We start from the raw sequence: 15402 nt of genomic DNA on the forward strand, positions 1-15402 counted from the left end.
ATGAATGTCTACCTTTTGTAAATGTAGGGTTATTTTTGTCATTGATCTTTTGATAATATTGTTAGTTTACGCTTATTGGTTATGGGCATTTGTCATTGATCACATCCTTTGCAAAGTGTACATAATGCAAGAATGAGAAAGAAGTGTCTACTATGCAAATATTTCCCTTTCCTACTCTCATTTTCTTCTCATCTCTCTCACTTCAAATTCTTCTTTTCTTTTAATCTTTTTATTTCAGCAGGTGACAGCAAATACAGTAACATGATATAGATACAGAAACCAAAGCTACTCATTTGGATCAGAGATCATCCACTTCTACAGCAGCCTAATCCTCTGACATTGGAGACACAATGGGCACTCAATCACTGGAGCAGATGCAGAACCTACTAGTCCACTCAATTGTTGCATTCCCATCGTACAGTTCCTGCAAGCATTTTCAACTCACACCCGAGATGATAAACATATTCAGTAGCATCACGCTATATGACTAGTAATGAATTTGTACAAACCAATAGTACATTCTATAATGGTCTCTTTCATACCGTAAATGGCGGTACTCTCTTAATATCCAAGATTAAATATGTTACCCTAAATCCGAGCCCTAAAAATAATTGAAGATTTCTTAATGTACCATGTTCCTATCACAGCCATGAATTTGACCTTGATTGGACAAACAGCTTATTATAACAATGATGATGTATTTTTTAACCAGTAGTTGTTTTTGTAAGATTGATGATCCGAGAGGAAGATAGGGATTGGGCATAAGAGAGGTCACCTACACTAAAAGGCAGAAAATATTACCTGTCTCCCATCAATTCCTTTAATTGTTTGCAGACAATCAATTTCAAATATAAAATTGTTCTCAGAGGCATCATCAATATCATCTGTCCTCATGAGCATCCCTAGGTACTCACAAACTGGTGCACCAGATGGAATAGAGTCCCAAGACCTAACAGCCCATCCTTTTTTTGATGTTCGAAAAACCTGCTAGAAGGCAAGTGAAGGAGATATTACCAAATGCCAATTAAATTCCATAGAGAAGCATCAAAACTAGCAGAGGACCAAAAGAATACCTCAAGCCGATACCTTAGGCCCTGTTGTGATATTCGATTAATGCAATTAGGACCACAGCCACATTTTGGACCACACTCATACACAACATCTTTTGCAACAACCAATCTGAAAAAGGAAATGGAATTTATTCAACTTCATCAAAAGTGATATACATAACTACATCAGAAGCCTCAGAGAAATACACAAATCCATAAAAGAATTTCAGTCAAAACAGAAATAAATGACAATCATAAAAGATATTAAAGGAAGAGCAGTGGCACTATGACTGGATAATTTCTATACGACAAAACAAATCTCAGTGCTGCCAGATATGCAGTCACGGCATACAGCATCTCAGCAAAAAAGAAGGTTCCACAATAAGCAGGCATCAAGTTTACACATGGAAGAAGAAAATGTTCTCACTTTTTTCCAACATGACTTCAATATTCCATAGTAAGAGTATCATTTCAAGAAAGAAAAGGGAGGAAAACTAACATAAAGAGACAGAGGAGATCCTAAGAAAAACAAAGGGAATTTCAAAAATCTACAGCAAAACAGAAGCCTGATGCACAAAATTTCAGCCCCAATTTGGTTTATTTGTTTCTTCTGGATGGCTCCCAGCTTCCTAAGAACTCTAGATCAACAAGAAATTCGCATGTTTGTGAAAAAATTCCAAGTGGCTATTTTCTACATGAGTAGCCTAAACCTAGCAATTTCATGGCCAGAAGGCCGCAACAAAGCATAAGCTACCCCACCATGTTATGATGAAAAGAGGCCATGGAAAAGCAATACTTTGTTCATAAACAAGGGTGAACATGTTACTCTGCAGGACAAATGGCAAGTCTGTTGCCCACACACAGTCGCCAGTTTAAGTGTTGGATGTGGTCATAGTTTTTTTATCCTCTGAAAATTGTGTTCACTTGCCAAAATAAATAGAAAATGCCAAGCTTTTTATATATACATGTTTCCCAGCCCTTAGCAGGCATTCTAACACATTATTCCTCTTACCTTCTCCAGTTTAGCAGGTAGACATTTTTTATTGTCTTTTTTTTGTTCAAGAGTCCTCCATATGTCAACGTTAGCATCCACAATTTTGCAAGGTGTGTAGATCTCCAAATTTCTTAATAATTAATAATGGCTACAAGAGAAAGGACACAGTGAATAAATATAATATAAATATATTGATAAATTATTTTACGCAATATAAATATATAGATATATTTCATTAAGAAAGACAGGGATTACAAGGAGAACACAAGCATGTGCATGCAATTCCATACACAATCGCACATGAACATGCACCATGTACACACACATACACAATCACACACAAACCACGCACGATGGACAAGGGTGCACGCGTGCACAGACTCTAATTTCCCAGTTTCAGTCTTTTGACATCTTATTCATGAATAACTAAGCATTTGAAACTAATAGCCTGTTGGCTCATAAGACACAATAATTTAAAAAAAAAAATTACAATGAGTGGACAACAAGTCAGACAGTAGTGTTCAGACTGCTAAAAAATCTACTAAAGGTCCTCTTTATGGTAAACAAGACAAGATGGAGCTCAATCAAAGGCAGCATCCATATAACATAATAAGCATATATATATATATATATATATATATATATATATATATATATATATATATATATATATATATAGAGAGAGAGAGAGAGAGAGAATATTGACAACACTCAAGGGTACCCTACTCTTTAGCAGAAACTCAGGTGCAAGTACTATTTGATCGATTTGACCCTGAACATGTGTTCAACATGACCCACTTCTATGTCACACGGACTCTTCTAACATGGCACTGCACCCGCACCCAGGCAGGAGCAACACTTGGACACAACTTCCTTTGTGTTAAGTAAAGTTAACCACACTGAGGTCCATTTTTATCCAAAAGAAGATTCAGTTAACCCTAATCAAGTCCATTTTTATCTATATTAAATATATAAATACATAAATGCACACAAATACACGTAGTGTTAACTTAAAACTGTTAAAAGTTATATATATATATATATATATATATATATATATATCCTCCCCGCACCCCTGCAACCAAGTTTTTTTAAAGTACTGCACTCATACCCGCACCCACACCTATGTGACATAGACCCACTTACTAGGCAATGCACTTTGAATCGAATGAGTTCAACATAAAACATCATTTTATTAATCGCGAGATTCCAATGAATTGTAGACCACTAATGTGAAGCCCTTGAAACATTAACTTATATAACATGATCAGACGACCTAAAACTTGTTCTTGACTAAAACAAACCATATAGTTCATATCCAAAAGGCTTGATCCACAACAAAATCATGAAAATCTGAAGAGATGGGCTATTTCTACCAGAGGGTATGGCACAGCCAAGGGTAGATATTTACCACAATCAGATATCATATTCTAAGAATCCCAAGTTTGCCAGATACCAATAGTTGGTTTAGAATTATTGCATTTTGTCAGAATATTTAATCCAGGCACCTTTATATTGATATGTAATTATTCCAAAAACTTTTTGGCCTTGTTTGAATGACAGGGCCAAACCAGGTTTTTGGTAAACCTGGTTTGCCAAAAACCAAGTTAGATGACCGGTTTGGATAGCCAAAATCCAAAGGAGGTCTTTATCACCAAAATTCTTCAAAAAAATGAGAGCCAACCAGCCATTCATGTCACCCGTTTTCAACCACCGGCCTGGAAATGGTCGGCCAGAAATTTCACTGTGCCCAACGTCACAAAACAAAAGGCAGGTTGACCAGGCCGTCCAACCATTCTTTAAAAAAAAACACTAGATTTCTGAGGCAGGGGTGAGTCAAGATTACCAGGGTGAAAAAGGTCCAAAGGGAACGAGTACTCCAGATCCAAGAGAGCAGGCTGACCCAAATTCCCATGTGTAATATGTGCCAGATCGAGTACCGGATCGAGAAGAGCCAACCGTGCGTAGATCTACAAGGAAAACCAAGGGGTAAAGGAAGTGTGTTTGAAGCTCGTCTCCTTAGGCTGTGCTACTCGGAGGCCCACACCCGAGACCCGAGCGGGTAAAGATCTGACCTGCTCCAGATTTAGGATTTCCTTATAAATTCAAGAGGGGACCGCAGAGAGACCTTTTTGGATTGGTTGTGATCTCCCTTTTCTTTCTTTCAAACTGTAAGCTCCACCCTTTTCCTTTTCCTTGCTGATTTCTTTTCCTTTCAACTGTTAATTCCTTTTATTTTATGGAAATTCCAGTTTTCTTTAACGCACTTTGTAGTGTTGTATCACATCCTTGGATTGAGGGTGAATCAATTCCCAACCATTTTCTGGACAATTGCCAACTGGAAATGGCAGACCGAAGTAGATGAGGTGAAGAGTGGGTAGGAAAGGAGGTGGGAAAGGGGTGAGGAAGAGTCCCTCCCAATAGACATGGTCGAAAAAACTCAGGAGCTCTTTTGCAATTGCAATGAAATCCCAGTTTTGCCCAAACAAGTTACCCAATACCTAGTTTGATGGCATTCAAACAGCCACCTAACCAGGTTAAAAGGGTAAAACATGGTTTTCACCCAGGTTTTGGGTGCCATCCAAACAATACCTAAATAATTGTTCAAATGTGGTCATCTACAAACAAGCCCATCACAAGGCAAATATCATTTTCATAAAGGAACAACAATCCGTAAAGCATCCTTCTGTATCCAAATCAGCCATCTTTCAAACACAAGAATAGACCAAGATTGCCAGACTAGGAAGCGGAAGCGGGAAACGACACAGGAGGCGGAAGCGAGAAGAGATGCATTTTAAAATGTATAGGAAGCGGGAACCGAGGAACAAAAAAATATATAATAATTGAATGTGAATCATAATGAAACCCAAATAAAAACTAAAATAAAAGTGACTAATATTAAATATCATGATTTTTTAGAGTAAAAATTAAATTTTTAACAAAATCTAAAATTGATGATTACCAAGTGAGAAGAGTGAGAGAAAACACATAAAAAACATGAAAAGTTGAGTAAGAGAACATATAAGATGAATAAATGAAGTGTGTGGAAAGCATATGAGAAGCGTGGAGGAATCGAGGTTCTCATCAAGTTTTGGAAGTGAGGAGTATCGAGTTTCCGTGAAGCGAGCTTCCCACCTATCTAAGAAGCTTTCGGTAACTCTGGAATAGGCTCCCAAGAAGAAGAATGAAAACGCACAAAAGGGAAAGAAGATGCTCTCAACAAGCGACTTCATTAAGCAAAAGAAAGAAAATATACAACTCTTTATTGGGATCGACCCCGCTATCCTACTAAAAGACAAAAATTGTTTGTTGTACTTCTAAATTATAGTAACGGTTCAAAAATACCCCTATAAATAATCATATATACAAGACGAGGGGTAGCACATAAGAAAGGTAACATACAAAGTAAAATACATATTACTTCTAAACACCATCCACAAGAACAATTAAGACCAAGAGATAATGCACAAAATTCTCATTTAGATATAAACTATGTCACAGGGATTCGGCCAACCTAGTGCCGCGCTCGCATCGACGCGACGCAGTTGCACGTGCGGCACCTGGTGTGGTCAACCTGACCCTAGTATTAGAATATGGGTTGGATATGGATCCATTTAATATTGGATCCATATCCATTCCCAGGCTTTGTATTTTAATGTAATGAGTTACTTATACAAGGGCATTTTTGTCCACGTGTGAATTATTGTAACCCTAGTAAACTAATGATGTATTAGCGCAGACCTATGAAGAATAGAGGTTGCCGATTCTCAACAACAATATCAGAGCTCTCTCTCTCTCTCTCCCCCTCTCTCTCTCTCTCGTCTTTAATTTCTGCAAGTATTCTATTATGGTATCAGAGCAATGGCAGGTTTGGGCATAAAGCATCTCTTCAGCGCAAGCTTTTAAAAAAAAAAGCACGATCCTTCAGCTTCTTCAGTCAGCCGAGCCTTCCCATTCAGCATCGGCTCCATCTCTCCTTCCAGTTAGCTGAGTTTTCTTCTCATTCAGGGGCTGAAATCATTCAGCCGAGTCTTCTTCATCTTCTTCAGCCACACCCAACAGTAGACCCTCATCTAATCCAGCGTAATGTGAAAAGCACGATTCGTCAGACCGAGTCCCCTTCATCCTCTGCAGCAGATCACCTTCTTCAGTTGTGAAAATTTATTCGATTCTTCAGACCGAGTCCCCTTCATCCTCTGCAGCAGATCACCTTCTTCAGGACAAGTTCCCTGTGCTGAGTCCTATCTTTCTAGTTTCTAGTTTGACAGAAAAAGATCACCTATCTTTCTAGCTTCTGCTGTGAATATCTATTGGTCGAAGTTTGTTTTTCAGTTTTCCTCTAATATTTCTTCTTTTTATTCTTTAGTTGTGAAAATTTATTCTTTAGTTTCCTGTTGTTTCATCATATTTAACATCTTATATTCTGATTTCAGTATAATCGAGTTCCTTGGTTTTCCAACCAGGAATCTGCCTTTGATATCAAGTTCCCTGGTTTTCCAACCAGGAATCTATTTTTAATCTTCATTCCTTTTCTGTCAAACTTTCCATACCCTAGAGCTCTCATTTCCCTTGTCGTGACATTGTGCCGATTTCTGCCAACTGTAATAAAACATCTCAGTTACAGTCACTAGTATTAATTCTCAAAAAAAAGGGTTGTCAACAAGCCTACAAATGGATACTTCAGCCAATTCGGGTCTTTCTTCCAATTTCTTGGGGCAACTAGTTTCGGAAAAGCTAACTACAAACAACTATCTGACTTGGAAAAAGCAAATTGCTCCTTTTATTCGAAGTCAAGACCTTTCAGGTCACTTGGATGGCTCCATTCCTATGCCCCCAGAATCCATCATAACCGAAACCAAAGAGGATGGAGGATTGCCGAATATTGTTCGCAATACTGCCTTTGTTTCTTGGATGAAGCGCGATCAGGCACTTGTCGCATACATCACATCCACGTTATCACAAGAAGTACTGATTTCTATTCCTGATGATTGCACATCCAAAGTTTTGTGGGAGGCTTTAGCTCAAACCTACTCTCAGATATCGGAGGACAAAGTGTTGTTTCTCAAACGCGAATTTCAAATGCTAAAAAAGGGGGCAATGAGCATCATTGAATTCTTAAATCAAGTTAAAAGCATCACAGATCAGTTAGCCATGGTTGGATATCCAATGTCAGATAAAGAAAAAGTGCAGCAGACACTGAATGCTCTGGGACCAGAATATCATGTTCTTGTAACGTCTTTATTGTGTCTACCTACGCTACTCAGCTTTGAAGAGTTACGTGCTAAACTCTTTCAGTACGAGATGACTCTGAAAAGCATGTCTGATGCTTCAGCAGGACAATCATCTACGCATGAAGTTCTTGCCACAGGGATAATAGCTGATCGTTCACGAGGAGGACGTGGCAGAAGCAGGGGAACTCCAATCCAGGGTGGACGTGGGTTACTACCTACACCAAATCCTAATGTCAGTACTTCAAAGAATGTCCCCACATGCTACCAGTGTAACAAACGTGGTCACATCAAAGCCAACTGCTGGTTCAATCCTCAAAATCGGAACAGAACACAAAATAATAGAAATGTTGCTATATCAGGAACTGCAGGTACATTTCGAGTCAGTGATGATGCCAAGGATCTTCTCTTATCTGTGATGGCCAACTTGAATCTAAAACAGAGTGATGATGGAATATGGTATGTTGACTCTGGAGCAGCAGCTCATGTCACTGGCAATATAGGTAAGTTCTCTGCGTTGACTCCTTATCTTGGTAAATCTATTATTGTAACTGGAGATGGGACTCACCACCCTATTTCAAACATTGGCAATGTCCTCATTCCTTTGTCTAAGTCATCTATTTCTTTATCTGATGTTGTTCATGCGCCAAATATAAAGAAAAATATTATCTTTGTTTCTAAGCTTGTTGATTCTACCAATTCATCTGTGGAATTTACTCCTACTTCTGTCTTTGTCAAGGATCTTCAAACGAAGGAGATGTTCGCTAAAGGAGAGCGACGTGGAAACATGTATGTCTTCAATGAAGATTCAACCTCCAGTGTCCTGAAGCCCAAGTCTCATCATGTCTCCAAAAGCGTCTTAAGTATATCCAAATGTAATAAGCCAGATCTCTGGCATTCTCGTCTTGGTCATTGTAGTCAAGTCTTTATTGAAAAGTTAGTGTCCAATGGTTTTCTTTCAGAATATGTTTCATCTTCATTGAAGGATAAAATGTGTCCCAGTTGTCAGGTCTGCAAAAGTCATGTACTTCCTTTCCATCAAATAAATAAAAGAGCCTTCATGCCCTTTGAAATAATATGTTTTGATGTTTGGGGCCCAGCCCCCAATCCTTCTTCTTCTGGAAGCAAATATTATGTATCTTTTATTGACAGTTTCTCTCGTTTTACCTGGATATTCTTTATGAAACACAAATCAGAGGTTTTTTCCATCTTTCATCATTTTCATGCCTATGCTAAAACTCAATTCTCCCAAAACATTCAAATTCTCCAATGTGATGGAGGTGGTGAGTATTCCTCCAAAGAATTTTTAGACTTTCTCCAAGATAATGGGATACATCGTAGAGTTTCTTGCCCGTACACTCCACAACAAAATGGAATGGCTGAACGTAAACATAGACATATTGTAGAAAGTGCAATGAGTATGATGCATGATTGTAACTTGCCCATTAGTCTTTGGACAGAAGCTTTTCACACTGCCACTCAAGTGATAAATCGCCTTCCTATGTCTATCCTTGAAAATCAGTCTCCCTATTACGTTCTCTTTGGTGCACATCCTGATTATGACGAGTTACGAGTTTTTGGATGCACATGTTAGGTACACATTGATAAATCCATGAGAACTAAATTTCAGGACAAAGCCTCCATATGTCAATTTGTTGGTTATGCAGATGAACATAAGGGCTACAGGTGTTATGACCCTGCCAATAAGAAGGTTAGGATTTCCAGAAATGTTGTTTTTGATGAAAATAGTTTTCTGAAAAGTAAAGCAAATCACAATCGAGAACACGGTGACGCAGCTGGTAATTGGTATGATCCATGGCTTAGTGCTGAACTTTTTTCACATATTGCCGAAGATACTATTTTGATCCCAGAAGACATACATGGTGCGACAGTTTCAGATGATGCATCACAAACAGCATGTCTGAGATACAAAGGTAATGTGTATACCAGGAGACTCAAAGAGCAAACAAATGTACATGCTGAAGAAAACGTTGCATTGTCTGATAACAAAGAAGCACCAAGAAGATCAGGTAGGATAAGACATCCTATTGAAAAATGGGTTAGTTATGACAACTTTTCTATGGACTTTCAAATTTTTCTATCCAAGATTGAGAAACATGATGAACCACTTGGTTTTCATCAAGCTGTCCAATCCAACAAATGGATTGAAGCGATGAATGAGGAGATCGAGGCACTTCATGAGTGTCAAACATGGGAGATAGTTGGGCGTCCTCCAGATAAGAATGTTGTTGGTTCCAAATGGGTATATAAAATTAAATATAAACCGGATGGTAGCATTGAACGGTACAACGCACGTCTCGTAGCCAAGGGTTTCACTCAAGAATATGGTTAGGATTACGATGAGACATTCAGCCCAGTGGTGAAAATGGGAACTATTCGCATCATACTTGGCTTGGCAATTGAACATGGCTGGACCCTTAGTCAACTTAAAGTTAAAAATGCATTTCTTCATGGAAATTTAAAGGAAGAGGTCTACATGGAGCAGCCTCAAGGTGATACAGAGGGAGACCCAAAAGAGTATGTATGCAAGTTAACCAGAGCCTTGTATGGTTTAAAGCAAGCTTCCTGGTCATGGTTCGAAAGCTTCTCCTTAGAAATTCAGAAACATGGTTTCTTTCGTTCCCAACTAGATCATTCTCTGTTCATATACAGGAATGATACCACCCTGGTCTTCTTACTCATATATGTTGATGACATTGTGATCACTGGTAATGCTCCAGACCACATTCAACGAATTAAAGTTTTATTGAGTATGCAATTCAAAATGAAAGACCTTGGGGAACTGAGATATTTTCTTGGTGTAGAGGTGGACAGACAAGATAACAAAATGTCATTAACTCAACACAAATACACTCTTGATCTTCTGGCTAAAGCAGGAATGACAGATTGTAAACCTCTACCTACACCCAGTGTTGTCAACCAAAAGCTCAGTATTTGTGATGGTGAGTTATATCCTGATGCAGTCAAGTATCGCAGTTTAGTGGGTATGTTGCAATATCTTACCTTTACTAGACAAGACATTGTATATTCTGTTAATCAAATATCTCAGTTCATGCATGAACCAAAGACTGGTCACATGGATGCTGTCAAACGCATCCTTCGCTATCTAAAAGGAACATTAGGCGATGGTCTTACGTATATTCAATCTTCATGGAAGTTCCCAAAACATAACATACTGTCCTATACAGATGCAGACTGGGCAGGGGATCCAAATGAGAGGAGGTCTGTTTCAGGACACTGTGTTTTCATTGGAAGAAATCTTGTCTCATGGAGTAGCAGAAAACAGAAAGTTGTGGCAAGGTCTAGCACAGAGGCAGAGTATAGATCTATGGCAGCCACCACTGCAGAAGTGACCTGGATTAGGCATCTACTTACAGAAATGGGGGAGGATATTTCAAATTCGACACTTATGTGTGATAATAAAAGTGCTATACAAATTGCATTCAATCCCATTCATCACAGTCGAACTAAGCATATTGAGATTGATCAACATTTCATCAGACAAAAGATAGCAGACAAAGAGATTGAACCAGTTTATGTGCCTTCAGAAGATCAAATTGCTGATATGTTTACCAAAGGTCTTACAAGTCAACGTTTCTGGTATCTGAAGAACAAGTTGCACATGGTTCACTCCCATGCACAACTTGAGGGAGGGTATTACAATATGGGTTGGATATGGATCCATTTAATATTGGATCCATATCCATTCCCAGGCTTTGTATTTTAATGTAATGAGTTACTTATACAAGGGCATTTTTGTCCACGTGTGAATTATTGTAACCCTATTAAACTAATGATGTATTAGCGCAGACCTGTGAAGAATAGAGGTTGCCGATTCTAAACAACAATATCAGAGCTCTCTCTCTCTCTCTCTCTCTCTCTCTCTCTCTCTCTCTTTAATTTCTGCAGGTATTCTATTACCTAGGTGGGGTAAACGCACCCAGTGTCATAAATTTCCAAATTTTGGACTTTAAAAAAAGCCCGATGAAATAGGCTGAAAGGAGGATTAGGGCAAAAAAAATTGGCCTAATCCTCTTGACCTGTCTCCCGACCCCAACACCGACCTCGACTACCACCGAAGTTTGGTACTCTCTCTCTCTCTCTCTCTCTCTCTCTCTCTCTCTCTCTCTCTCTCTCTCTCTCTCTCTCTCTCTCTCTCTCTCTCTCTCCCCGTAATACACTGGTTCTACCAACTTTCTTGTTCTTAGATCAAAATCACAGGTTTTTGGTGTTTTTTCTCACATTCATCACCATAGATGTGATATATAGGTTTTTTAGTGGGAACAGGCATTTGGATCACTGGAATCTGACTTGGATACAGGTTTTTTCAGGAGATTCAAGAATCAAAATCAATGGCTATGAAGTATGAAGGTATCAGTTTTTTTTGCTCAAAAAAACATATACTTTCATCAAAAAATCATTATCTAAGAGTCGATTCTCAATAAATCGAGCATGCTAAACACATCTAATGGTTAAGATCTATCATAAGACACTTCAAAACTATGGGGAAGAATGGGGAAAACGAGAAATGAGCCCTAATATGTTCAGTTCTCATATATATATGTATATATATATATATATATTCCCTCCCGCACCCAAGTTTTTTTGAAGTGCCGCATCGCCACACCCGCACCCATGTGAAGACATTGGACAATAATGGAGAAAAGTTGTGAATGGCATAACCTTTAAAATGAAACTACCTCATTAAAGCATGACTGGAAAATTGAAAATCTAGTCAAAAGCGCTAGCGGGCGCCTAGGCGGCAGACATTTAAAAAGCCAAGTAGAGGCCGAGGCAAGACTAGAAGGCCTAATAGGGACCAAAAAAAGGTCAAGAAAACACAAGATTTACAGTAATCATAAGACTTAACATAATTTACATAAGACTTACAAAATTTATGCATATACACATAAATGAATATCTTAAACAAACTATATATACATATATCTGAAAAAACAGTGCATATATATCTGTGTGTGTGAGCATGAAACAACATATATATATATATATATATATATAATACATTCACATATATATACATGGTTAAAAAAAGGACAAGTTTGTGCCAAGGTGGGGACCAGCCGGTGCCTAGTCAGCCTAGGCGGGGACTAGTCGGTGCCTAGGAAGAGACTAGGCAGAATAATCTGGACCTTTTAATAGCAGAGAACCTAGGTGCCCAGGACTACACGCTGACTTGGTGCCAACTTGGAACCTTAGTCGACTAGGTGCCTAGCCGATGCCTTATCGCTGATTTTGACTACATAAGAAATTCAAACTAATTACTAAACCAGGATAAATGATGAACATCCTTACCGACCACCATCTCTTCGAACGTATGGAAAATCACCACCATTCAATTTTGCACAAGCACATGTGCTTGAATCAACACAAACTCCATTACAAGAACACCCATTAGCATCCGGAGGGACTTCCACATTTTTAGCCACGTTGACACGATGGCAGTATACAAAACCTAAAAATGGGATAATATTCAATATTTAGACGGAAAACAAGAGCAACATTCAAGTTATTGCAATATTAACCAAAACTTATCATATGCCATGACATTTTCCAAAATTCTTCTTTTAAAAATTTCAAAAAATATCTCAAAGTCTTCAAAAAACATTTAATGCTTCAGAAAAAATAGTCCAAGTAAAATATAGAAGCATGAAAAACAACATGAGTTTCAAGCCACAAATTCTTGGAGCAGCATCAACAACAGAACACAAGGTAACCAAATTAACACTACTTGCCACTTGGGGGGAATGGGGGATCATCAACTACATTTGTAGCAGGAATAGGGATCTTCTCTTGACCACCAGAGATGTCCTTGCATACCAACCTTGCAAAGTTCATCAAAAAGAAAAGCCTCAGATGAAGAACAAAAAAGTTTTATATTTTAATAAAACAAAAGATCAGGTCATACCCTTGCAAATCTGTGAGGCATTTAGGTGCTTGAGCTCGGGTAAAATGTACCTGATGTCAGGTCATGTGGGGAAAAAAAGCCATTAACTAGGCTCTGAAATATTTAAACAAGGCTTTGGAACAACATTGAGAGAGCTAGGAGAAAAACAAATATTAAAGAGATAAATCAATGCAGAGAAGAAAACAGAAGACGTGGACAGAAAATTCACTAGAGAGATAATAGATGCAAATTATGATACAAGATGATAAACTTGTAAAGTAAGCCATGCACAGAAAATAATATTAACTCATATTAAAAGATCCTATGCACAATACCTGTCATATGCAACAAAAATAAAATGAAAACATATGCATGATAGAAAGTTTTCACCAAGCAAACAAGAGTCCTAGCAAGCCAATGTTCCATTAAAGCTTGCAAAGCCATCTATATAGCTTCAGCTCAAAAGAAAAAAGAATGACAGGTTGCAAAGAAACAAATCAAACCTGGCATGTGGTTAGTATTGGCTGACCTTCCAGCCGCCTTAGCCGATATTTGTACACGGTAAATCCGGATACACCTTTTTGAGCCCAATAGTCCACAACCTATAGATGCATGAATGTTCAACCAAACACCAGTAAGATGAGATATGCAGAGGGTTTGGATCCATTCAGATTACAAGTAAACAAAAAGATGGATACATGGAAAAAAAGGAAAAAAGAGTAGATTATGAGTTGTTTTGCGTATTGCCAGATATTAAAAATACAATATCCAAAGGGCTACTTTTATCATCCTCTTCCAATTTAAATTTAATTGTTTATATTAATGCTTATTGGGGAGGTAATCCAAATGATAGAGTCTCAAATACTTGCTTTTGTTTATTATTAGGAGATTCACTTATATCGTGGACATACAAAAACAGCAAAAGATCTTTCTATCATCCACTAAAAAAATATAGAGAAATGGCAACCATCACCATGGAGATCAATTGGAAGTGGAGTCTTCTAAAAGACATGGGACTAACATCTCTAGTCCTACGAAGATATGTTGTGATAATAAGAGTTCAATCTACATTGCAAGCAACAAGACCTTCCACGAAAGAACCAAGCACATAGAGATGGATTGTCACTATGTCAGAGAAGAGAATCTTCGAGGAGTTTTGAGTTGTCATATGTTACCTCCGAGTGACAACTAGCATACTTTTTACAAAGGCTCTTCCAGCTCTGCGTTTTATGTCAATTCTCAACAAACTTTCGGTGATCTCACCATAAGTTTTATGGGGGATGTTAAAATATATTATGTGTGCATCTAAATATGTATATTAAATATATATATATATACATATTATTGATGTTTGGGTATTTTGCTTATTTCATTATGTTGTATAGTTTGTGCTCAATAAGGGCATACTTATAATTGTCATTTTGGTCTTTTTTATTTTATTATTGTTTCAATATGTACACTTGCCTTGGGATTTATTGGGAAGACAATATAGTTGTTGGGGCTCTATCGGAAAGTTATATTGGCCTCTCCACTTCATTATAAATAAGGAATTCTAACTCAAGTGTAAATTATCCATGTTGAAAGAATTCTTCTTAATAAAAGTCTCTATTTTTTATGTGTTATTGTCCTTTGTGGCTCTGGAATTAGCACTTCAAGTGCATTTTGTATATTGTTTTATTGACCCTTTGTGGACTTGAAGGTTGTATTTACTTTATTGTTCTTATAACCCGTTGTTTGGAATACCTATCACCTTCTCCACAGGTTCAGTTGGTCCACTAGTCCTCATAAGGGTCACAACCCTTTTTGCCATATGAGGTGGTGTTTCATAATTAAAGCCCATGTTACATAATTTGAGTCATTGAGTTTGGTGGGTTTTATGGTGACATTTTCATTGTCATCCAATTTTACAAGGACAAAAGAAGATAGAACAATAAGAAAACAATAAAGAAGAGGGAAAAGGAAGAAAGCATGGTGAAGACCACAAGCACTCCACCACCAAGAGAGCACCACAGCTCCGTTAGTTGAAACACAATCATGATCTCACAAGCACTTGAATAGGAATTACAAGGGAGCTTCAACACATTTAAATTTTGAGTAGCATGCTTTGGGATGCACTCAAAACAAATTCAGCTTGATCACCAAGCCCTGATAACATGTAAGAAAATGAGATCCGCAAACGATGTTCACCAAATCACTAAAGTGGAT

The 15402-nt window shown here is 37.9% G+C and overlaps 1 protein-coding gene across 1 annotated transcript in view; it reads right to left on the bottom strand.

The window, feature by feature from the left end:
- The window catches only part of SUVH4 (histone-lysine N-methyltransferase, H3 lysine-9 specific SUVH4-like protein), a 52971-nt gene that overhangs the window by 9172 nt on the left and 28397 nt on the right, over positions 1 to 15402 (bottom strand). Inside the window, exons 9-14 of the mRNA XM_090001061.1 lie at positions 13701 to 13799; positions 13219 to 13268; positions 13046 to 13134; positions 12606 to 12765; positions 1074 to 1179; positions 802 to 984 (exon numbers count right to left, since the gene is read on the bottom strand). Coding sequence (XP_089857187.1) covers positions 802 to 984; positions 1074 to 1179; positions 12606 to 12765; positions 13046 to 13134; positions 13219 to 13268; positions 13701 to 13799 — 687 coding nt within the window. The remainder of the gene's footprint in view (positions 1 to 801; positions 985 to 1073; positions 1180 to 12605; positions 12766 to 13045; positions 13135 to 13218; positions 13269 to 13700; positions 13800 to 15402) is intronic.

This window comes from Nuphar pumila, chromosome 1 (genome assembly GCF_984573655.1).
Source record: "Nuphar pumila chromosome 1, dmNupPumi1.hap1.1, whole genome shotgun sequence".
Taxonomy (NCBI): Eukaryota; Viridiplantae; Streptophyta; class Magnoliopsida; order Nymphaeales; family Nymphaeaceae; genus Nuphar; species Nuphar pumila.